This window comes from Leptopilina boulardi, unplaced genomic scaffold (assembly GCF_019393585.1).
Source record: "Leptopilina boulardi isolate dan_hultmark-lab unplaced genomic scaffold, ZJU_Lbou_2.1 LbouV2_31, whole genome shotgun sequence".
Lineage (NCBI taxonomy): Eukaryota > Metazoa > Arthropoda > Insecta > Hymenoptera > Figitidae > Leptopilina > Leptopilina boulardi.
Window position 1 is genome coordinate 882,352 of NW_026137874.1, and position 11,040 is coordinate 893,391.

The 11,040-nt window shown below is 26.0% G+C and overlaps 1 protein-coding gene across 1 annotated transcript; it reads left to right on the top strand.

Annotated features, from left to right (window-relative positions):
* The first annotated feature begins 3,743 nt into the window (after positions 1 to 3,743).
* On the top strand, positions 3,744 to 10,869 carry LOC127283288 (uncharacterized). Its single transcript, XM_051308035.1, has 3 exons — positions 3,744 to 3,899; positions 8,892 to 9,383; positions 10,138 to 10,869. The coding sequence occupies exons 1-3, from the start codon at positions 3,885 to 3,887 to the stop codon at positions 10,222 to 10,224; spliced, it is 594 nt and encodes a 197-aa protein (XP_051163992.1). The 5' UTR covers positions 3,744 to 3,884; the 3' UTR covers positions 10,225 to 10,869.
* Positions 10,870 to 11,040: the final 171 nt, after the last annotated feature.

Genomic DNA, 11,040 nt, shown 5'->3' on the forward strand with positions numbered 1-11,040 from the left:
TTGCTCTTATAATTATAATTCTCCATTTATACAATTAACTTTTTTATTAAAGTAAATAATCCAGTTTTGCATATTCTTAAGCATTAAAATACAAATAAAAAAAGGCATTGTCAGTAACAAAATAAATAAATATTATAAAAAATATATAATTATCTGTAATAAATACAGATTACTCGAATTTTATATTAAACAACTGGAGTATTTTCTTAAGCATACATTTTAATTTTTAGATATAATAAAAAAGAGACATTAAATAATTGATAATAATATAGAGATATTTCTGTTTCAGGTGATTAAAATATATTATGGACATTCATTATATTAATATTTGCTATTTTTCTTCCAGGATCTATTTTTACATTATAAAATTTACTTCTTTTTTCTTTTAAATATTTCGTATAAGAAAGTTTCATATTAATATTTTGTTTTTTTTTCCTAAATTCAAATATTCAAAAATTAAAAAAAAAAAAAAAAAAAAAAAAAAATCAATTTTTTTTAAATTCTTAAACTTCATTTTCTTGTAGTTCGTATCAATACCGAAATTTGATTACCACAATGTGACACGAAATTTTGAGATCTAAAACATGTAAATCGAGATTGAAATTTTTTTTTTCCCAATTCAAAATATTCGAAAATTTATATAAAAGATGCCAGATAAAATCGTAAATATCTCGTAAACTATAAGCCTAATTGAAAAATGTCATCGATTTAAAAAATTATTTATTTTAAAAAAGAAAAAAAGAAAAGAAACATGTAGTCTTGAAAATGAGAACAACGTTACCTGATAGAATCTTATATTCCTTTAGGTAATATGAACGGGCATGGTAAAAATAAATAAATTTTCCAATTCGTGTTATGGAGAATTTATCAATCGAATTTAGTTTTTTAAACCAATATATTGATTACCGAAGTCGAGAAATTAAAAAATAGCAATATGTCATTTAAAACATGGAATGATTATATCGAAATCAAAAATTGAAAAAAAATTCTATTGATAAAGATAAAAGGAAGGATTGCAACTAATGTCACAATGAGTGTGTAAACAATATGATTATAATATATCGACACTTAGAGTAAAAAAAGAAAATTTTAATTAAGCAAATGCAGCTTATCTTGTGAGCAATGTTTCGAAAAATATCATATAGCAAGAAATTGTTACAATAAAAAAAAAGAACGAAAATTATCCAATTAATTAATATTAAAGCAAAAATTCTTTAAATCAATGTTGTAAATTCTATTCATGTCAAAACTTCGAATGCTTCTCGTTTTTCTCTTAAAGGAGGGAGGGATGTATAAGCTTATATAAATCTGTTTCAAAAATTATACCTGCGTTCAGAAAGGAAAATGTTAGAAATTTTTTTTTCTGCCTTCCTCCTTTTCGTAAATATATGTGGATGAAAATCTTTAACAGAATAATATAACATTTCAAAAGTATAAATTATGTATGAAAAAAAAATAGTTGAACTCTGTCATCATCAGAATGTAATCTATCTGTATGCACTATTTATTGAAAACTTATATCTTATTCTAAATTAACCAATGTGTAAAGAGCAAATAATAATAATGCATCCTTAAAATCTTGTATAATACATGGTATGAGTGTCTTTATAAATATAATTAAAATTCCTTTTTATATACTACTTCTACTAATTCTGTGAGCTTTTACGAAAGTATTTCAAATTTGTATATGCTTCTATACATAAGATCCCAATCTCTATGATTAAATCATTTTTAAATCATGTATGACTATTAACTCAAAAATGATAGTACGGGATATGTGTGAAAATCTTTGAAATCATTAACAATAATATTCGTATGTATTTTTCAATATATATAAACTTGTATCTTAACTTGGTGTGAATAAGGTGTGAAACTATATTATGTGTATGACGTATTTTCTCTTAGGTCTTTTAAACATTGATGTCTAAAAACTTTACATAATATAATCAAAATTGTAAGTGACATTTCCCTCAAATAACTTAACTCTTCTCAAAAACTGAATTCGTAAATTATTCAATTTCATTTCTAATTTCCGAATTTTAAAGGGGGGAGGTGTCACGTCACCGTAACTTTTACATTCATAATTATAAGAATCCTTTTAATCAATACCGAGTTATATGTCTCTGCGACAAGCACACGTGTTTTTGTTACGCCTCTAAATACTTTTCTCTTAAATGTTCAATTTCCGCCCCTTTTTTTCGTGCAACTAAACATCATTCTTTTATATATAAAAGACCCCTGCGTTTTGTATCCTTCTACGACAATCTACTGTATTTCTATTTCTGTATACATACAAATAGAAGCGAGAAATCTTTTATGATACCAGAAGAGCTCACACCCCCACAAAACAAAATGATCCCTTTCTAATTTCCCCTATGTGCTAAAATCAAACGATGTAATAAATGCGCTCTTTCCAATTATCCTATGTGACGAACCCCTGTGGTATCACCACATTAGAAGAGTACAGCTGCGAATAATCATAGTCATACTTTTTGTATCTTGAAGAAGCTGGTTCACACCCCCCTTTTTACGTTCAACTGAGAGAGAAGGACTGAACTTTGACTTCCAAAATTAGGGTGAAAATATATAGTAGGACAATAAAATTTTATCTATTCTCTTACGAAAACTCAGTATAAAAGGGCTACATTTTCATGGAGAGATCAGTTCTGGGATCCTCTTCATACGTATAACATCAACTAGTTCTGGGATCCTCTTCATACGTATAACATCAACTAGTTCTGGGATCCTCTTCATACGTATAACATCAACTAGTTCTCAAATTATCTTCATACGTATCAATCTCATTCTTGGTGCCAGTCGACGTCTTATAGTACAAGTGCATAATTCTCTTATATCAAAGTGAAAATCAAGCATCAATACCCTCTACATAAAACGAGGATCATCACTACTTATTGCATTGGGCAATTATCTATTTATTTGGAAGAGACTCATTATTCGGACATTCGTCACGCCTAATAGAACTCCGGACCTGCGGTTATACCTGGGCCCGTCAACCTTCCGGACGTCATAACTCACGCTGGTACCAGCTCTTTTTCCTGTGTCAACAAAGGACACAGCAGTGGTCCTTTTCTTTATTGAAACTTATCTACTACTGAATTTTAAGGTAAGTGTCTTATATTTTTACTCCTAACTTTCTAAACTTGTCGTATATTTGTGGTAACCCTTACATTCCTTATTTCAGTTGAATGCTGAACTCATTTCCTGGATTGGTTGGTTTGAGATTCCCTCTCTCTCGCATAAGAACGAACTATTTTAACCCTAAAAATTTGTCTAAATAAAATTGTAACTTAATCATAAAAATTTCTATTCTCTTTCTTACCTGTACCCTTAGTTCAGAGCCTTCTGCTCTGTAAATGAAACAGGATTACCCTGAATCACCGAAGCGGAAATAAATAAAAATAAAATATAATTTCTGAAGTTATTTCTTATATTTGAGACGTAACAATAATTATTTCACGAGTATAAAATGATGAGAAATTTTTTTTCAATTATAATTTCTATATAAAATATAGAAAAAAAATATGTATATCGAGCAATATTAAAGTTATGAGAACAGAAGGTGTTTTCGACAGGTATATTCATTATCTGACTGTCATCTACATTGTTGTTGTTGTTGTTGTTGTTTTAGCATTGCCACTCACTAAACGCGCAATGGTAGCAAACCCCCAAACGAAAGGATGTTTTCAATGCTTTGGTGGTAGAAGATGTTGGTATATAAATGTCTCGAAAACAAGTGCGCCCGAGCATATACAAGAAAGCGAGTGTACGAGCGAGTTTAAATTAAAAATAAATAAATAAAAAAAAATTTTTTTTTTCTATCGGTTCGATTTGCAAATCCGTCAAATAAATTCACAAGTGCCAAAATGAGGGCTTTAATTGTAAGTAAATAATAAGTGACACACGTTTAAAAAAAAATCAACCTCATAATTTATAAATTATATTCAGTGTGTGCTTCAAAAAAAATTTTCACAAATATTTTTTTAATTTCCTCATTTATATATCGTAGAGGAAATGTATTGTGGTTTTTTTTTCTTTTGTGAATTTTGTGGGGTTTTTTTTTATTTCTTTTCCATTAGTACTATTATTTTTTATTATTAGTATTATTATTATTATTATTTATAGTGATGAAAATATATTAGACGGATTTTCTTTTTTATTTCTTCTTTGTTTCGAGTGAATATATAGACTACAATTAATTTGTGTGCGACAATGAGGAAGTGAGAATTGGATTGTCGACTACTATATAATATAAAGCAACAATTTAAAATTGAGTTTTGTAAAAAAAAAAAAATTTTTACTTGAGAAGAAATTCAAAGTGAAGATTATTGTCAATTATAATTGTTATTGTGGATGCGAAAAATTTCACACGTTGAATTGTTACATTTTACTTTTTTATATTATCTTATTTCATTTTTTTTTTTTTTTATTGTTATTATTCCTTTTTATCCACACAGGAAAATGAAACAAAAGAATAAGTATAAATGAAACTAATATTTAAAAGTAATTGTATTTAATTAGTTAATTAATTAATTAATTAATAATAATTATAAAAATAGTAATAATAATAATAATAATTTTCTTTAACATTAGGCATTAATTTAAACAAAAATTCATAAATGAAATTGAAAAATTACTAAATTTTGTTTCTCGACATTTTTTTGACGTAAGTAAGAATTTTTACTTAATTTGAAATTTGAGATATTAATTTGGAATTCTGACTAAATTTATATATTTTATTCTGAGAAAATTAATTATAAAAAAAAATTCATTTAATAATAATAATTGTTATTTTATTAGTTATTATTTAATCAAACAAAACTAATAAAATCGATTCTCTAAATCTGAATTGGTAAAAATTTTAACTCTCATTTGAATTAGTAACTAACTTTTTGCTATGAATTAATATTTTACCAATGAATTAGTAAAAAAGAAATTTTATTAATTGATTAGTAATTATAATAATAATCATAATCATGTAATAATAACTAATTAACAATATAATTAATTAATTAATACTAATAATAATAATAATTATTATTATAAGTAACTCATTGCAAAAAAGTTAATCATTAATTAAGATTAGTTAAAATTTTAGTAAAAATTTAAATATTACTATTAAAAATTGATTTGAAAAATTAATTAAAAACTGAATATTATTTTGAATTAATCATAAAAAATGATTAAGAAAAATTTTTATTTAACTTCAAAATAAAAACGGATTGATTTGTAATCAAATAATGGATTGAAAAAAATTTTATTCTCACAAAAAAAAGACTACTCTAAAATTGAGAATATAATATTGGCTTACATTTATAAATATAATTCATACAATTTAAATTTTATTTTAAATTAAATTTAAATATAATAGCCATCAAAATTATATTCTTAAATTTAGAATATCGTTTTTTTTTTGTATTCCAAATATAAAACGAATAGAATAAAAATTAATTTAAAAATAAATTAAAAATTTTCCCAATTAAGAATATAATTTTAAAAAAAAATTTGTACTATTGAATAAATATATTCGTGTTTAGAAAAATTCAGTTTCATATGATTTATACAAAGCATTTTTTTTGTCTACGTTCAATGCAAATTTTTAAATTTTTAAAATTTAAAAATTTTTTAAATAAATAAATAATTTTTTTGTTTAATTTTATAAGAAATTTGATATTTCGAGAGAAAACTGATGCCAAGGACAAATGAATCGTTTTATAAATGACAAAATTATTGTCATCAAGTGCACCTTGGCATTAAACGTATATATATATACAAAATTACAGGGATGTCGCGCGTTTCAGATTCCATAACTATATCTATAGTGCAATTGTTGCAAAAGATTGTCATTATATTCCAGTATATATGTATATATATATATATATATATATATATATATATATATATATATATATATATATATATAGCCGATCAAAAATAATCTTCGTTTTCTACCGGAAACAATTAACCGCATGTTCAACGTCTTCCTCTCTCTTTCTTTCTCTTTGCCTCTTTCTCTTTATCGTACACAGGTAAATCGCGACCATCAGGTGCTGAATAAAGAACTATCGCTGTGTGTCCAGTGCGCATAGAGCGTTAATCGTCGAAGCGAGTGAGAATCGCGAAAGCGTTAAGGCAACTCAAACCGAAATTAGGAAGCAAATAAAAAAAGAAAAAAAAATATATATATATATAAGAGAAAGCCATACGATGATACCTATGAGACGGTCACTCCTTATCTATTTTCTCACGAATCATCTTGATTATATATATACCTATATGTTCACATCAATTATTTATAACACCTCAGAGTTAGTACATCAACAAAAAGTTGTCGTAAAAAAAAAAAAATGATTCACTACTTCTTCCTTGATGATGACAACTTTTCCTACTTAGGCTTTTAAGGCCTAATCTTGTAAATTAATCTTTCAGTTCCTTTCCCTCATTTAGAACTCATTTTGAAACGTTTTCCTATCTTATATAACAGCTATAACAAACACTATAATATATGGACATGGAAATCCTATTTTTTTTCCAAACTACAATAATTTTCAATAAAAAATTATTTGAAAATTGATTTTAGTAGCTAAAAAATTCGATGAAATTGAAATAAATTTTTCCCTGGAGCAGTGAAAGTGTTTAGCAGTTCCGAATAATTATTTACCCCCCCCCCCCCTCTTTTATTTGTATTATTATTAATATTTTAATTAATATATATATATATATATATATATATATATATATATATATATATATATATATATATATACAATAAGATTATTTTACTAGAGTGAAAAATTGTATTAATTTTTCTATACCCATATATTAAGAGAATGAAATCCATTAAGTAGAAATTTGAACTCGACTTACGTAAGAAATAATAATAATAGCGAAAAAAAAAAAAAAAAAAAAAAAAAAACATACACAAAAGTGTAAAGAAAATATGTTGAATAACATTTAGCAATTATTATATTCTATATTCATATTAAGAAAATTCGTGTGATTAGATCACGTTTTTAAATTACGTCATCAGTTCCATTTTATGCGAGGGGAAAAAAAAATAATAAGTTTCCAATTTCCGTTTCCTATATTCTTAATTCTCTTTTTGACTTAATCTCAAACTAAAAATTTATTATCATCATATTAAAATTAATTTTACTTTTAATTTTCAAAAAAATTCATTTATTCCAAAAACCAATTTTTACAAAAATTGGAATTTTTTGTAAATAATAATTTAGTTTAGTTTGAGATTGTCGCAATTTTTAGGGTTTCAGTTACTTACTATGGCAATAGTTACTATGGCAAAAGTTATTATGGCAAAAGTTACTATGGTAACAGTTACTTACTACGGCAATAGTTACTATGACAATAGTTACTATAGCAAAAGTTACTATGGCAATAGTTACTATGGTAACAGTTACTTACTATGGCAATAGTTACTATGGCAAAAGTTACTATGGTAACAGTTACTTACTATAGCAATAGTTACTATGGCAAAAGTTACTATGGCAAAATTTACTATGGTAACAGTTACTTACTATGGCAATAGTTACTATGGCAAAAGTTACTATGGCAAAATTTACTATGGCAAAATTTACTATGGTAACAGTTACTTACTATGGCAATAGTTACTATGGTAACAGTTACTATGGTAACAGTTACTTACTATGGCAATAGTTACTATGACAATAGTTACTATGGCAAAAGTTACTATGGCAAAATTTACTATGGCAAAATTTACTATGGCAAAATTTACTATGGTAACAGTTACTTACTATGGCAATAGTTACTATGGCAAAAGTTACTATGGCAAAATTTACTATGGCAAAATTTACTATGGTAACAGTTACTTACTATGGCAATAGTTACTATGGTAACAGTTACTATGGTAACAGTTACTATGGTAACAGTTACTTACTATGGCAATAGTTACTATGACAATAGTTACTATGGCAAAAGTTACTATGGCAAAATTTACTATGGCAAAATTTACTATGGCAAAATTTACTATGGTAACAGTTACTTACTATGGCAATAGTTACTATGGCAAAAGTTACTATGGCATAATTTACTATGGTAACAGTTACTTACTATGGCAATAGTTACTATGGCAATAGTTACTATGGCAAAAGTTACTATGGCAAAATTTACTATGGTAACAGTTACTTACTATGGCAATAGTTACTATGGCAATAGTTACTATGGCAAAAGTTACTATGGCAAAATTTACTATGGCAAAATTTACTATGGTAACAGTTACTTACTATGGCAATAGTTACTATGGTAACAGTTACTATGGTAACAGTTACTATGGTAACAGTTACTATGGTAACAGTTACTATGGTAACAGTTACTATGGTAACAGTTACTATGGTAACAGTTACTATGGTAACAGTTACTATGGTAACAGTTACTATGGTAACAGTTACTATGGTAACAGTTACTATGGTAACAGTTACTATGGTAACAGTTACTTACTATGGCAATAGTTACTATGACAATAGTTACTATGGCAAATGTTACTATGGCAATAGTTACTATGGTAACAGTTACTTACTATGGCAATAGTTACTATGGTAACAGTTACTATGGTAACAGTTACTTACTATGGCAATAGTTACTATGGCAAAAGTTACTATGGTAACAGTTACTATGGCAACAGTTGATTTCCGCAACAACCGTTTCCATAGTAACCATAGCAATTCACAAATAATGTAATTATAAATTATTTATTATATTCAAATAACTGTTGATCTGAATTTAAAAAGCCACGAAACCTTAGATGTAGGCGCTGTGCGCCTGCTTTTTTTTTTTATTAAATATTATAAATAAGAAATAAAATCACTCACCCCTTTTTTTTTTTTTTTTGGAAACAGGTGTTGCTTTTGACGTGGGCATATTCGGCATCGGCAAGACCGGAACCACCATCATCTTATTTTCCACCATCCGGAGGCGGCGGTGGCGGTGGTTATCCATCATCAATAGGCGGAACAGGTAGCGGTGGAAGTTATGGTCCACCACCAGTGCAACCATCCTCGAGTTATGGACCACCGCAACGACAACCTGTTATTCATAAACATGTTTACGTTCATGTACCACCACCTGAGGCACCTGAATATAAAGCCCCAAAATACATTGCCCCCGCTCCAGCTCCACAAAAACATTACAAAATTGTATTTATAAAGGCACCAACACCTCCAACACCAACGGCACCGGCACTACCACCACTACCACCTCAAGATGAGGAGAAAACATTGATTTATGTCCTCGTCAAGAAACCCGAAGAAGCACCGGAAGTTATTCTTCCCACACAGGCACCAACTCAACCCAGTAAACCGGAAGTCTATTTCATTCGATACAAAACTCAGGTACCTCTTTTTTTTTTAATTTAATTTTTTTTTTTTTTTCTTTCAAAGTTTAGCAAAAATATTAAATAGAAAAATTACGACCATCATAATGTTAGGTAATAAAAATAAAAAAAAATAATAATAATAAGTCTTTCTAGAAGTTTACTATTCTTTTTTATAATAACCCATTTATAATGGTTGTTAATTTTTGCAATTTTATAACAACATAAAATTTTTTTTCTGTTAAAGAAGAATCGAACAAAAATTTAGTCACCGTTATAATATGAAATATTTAAATAAAATAAGAATTTCATATTGTTTCAATACGGATCTAATTTTCTTTTAAATAATTATTTTTTTTATAGAACCTTGTGAAATTTTCAAATTTTTTTTTTTTTTTTTTTTATCAATGCAAAAAAATTTACCTTTTTATTTTAGAAGAAAACTTTTCCACTGGGAATACTTTCGAATATTCATTTATCTGTCGCTCAATTCAAATTTCTTTCAACTCCATTTCGAATCTGAAATATTTTGAAAACAGAAAAATTTATAAATAAAAAAATATTTTCTTAAAAAAAATAGGGGAATGATGAATTCCAAAAAAATTTGTAATAATAAAAATAACAGTTAAATAATAATAATGATAATAATATTATTATTATTAAAATAATAATTATTTATTAAAATAATAATTATTAAAAACAAAGGGACTTATATCAAAAAACGAATAAAAAAATTATCTTATTTTTAAAGTGAAATTTTTTTTTTCTTGCAGAAAGAGCAGCAAAATACGGAATATGGTCCACCACCTGCTTCAGTACCAGTTGATAGTTACGGACCACCAAGCAGTGGTCCTTACTAAAAATTATAGAATAAAAATGAGGGACCATAAAAAAAATAAATGTACTGAAAAGGTACTTTTATACTCAGTATAAGAAACCAAAATGTCATTATTTTTGATTTTAATTTAAATTTGTCTTCTAAATAATAGTGATTAAGAAGAATTCGTTTTATTTAAATGGAATTAATTTTTTTTATTTACATTTTTGAAAAAAAAAAATTTATTCCATTCATTATACATATATTTTTTTAATAATTAATAAAGAAATTTAATTAATTTTTTCTAATCAAAAATATTGAAGACAAAAATACATTTTGGCCTCAGACTGAAGTACTCGAAATTATGTGAGACTAAAAACTGTACATAAATTAGCAATTATGAGGGAATAATTATTGTATATGTAATCAATCATCACAAACGTTATATAATATACATGTTCATTATTGTGTCATTGGATGATTTTGTTAATCGATATTCATTTTATAATTTTTGTGCTCTATGCACAAAGTGCATTTTTTTTATTTTTATACAAAGAAAAAACATGTATACGTATAGGAATTTTTAATAAAATATTTTTTTTTTTATTTTTCTACAGCCTCTTAGTTATAGAAAATTACATTTTATACTTTTTTTTTTAATTTAAATAAAAACAGCAAATAATGCAAACAATGTTTCTTCTATTTTTTATTTTATACCCAAAAATAAACTTCTTTGAATAAATAAGAAGTTTTCCTAAAGAAAAAAATTTGCGAAACAAAATTTTTTTTGATGAAATAAATAAAAAATTAGTTTTTTGTAAAAAAAATAACTCATATTTTTATAAATGTTATTTAATAA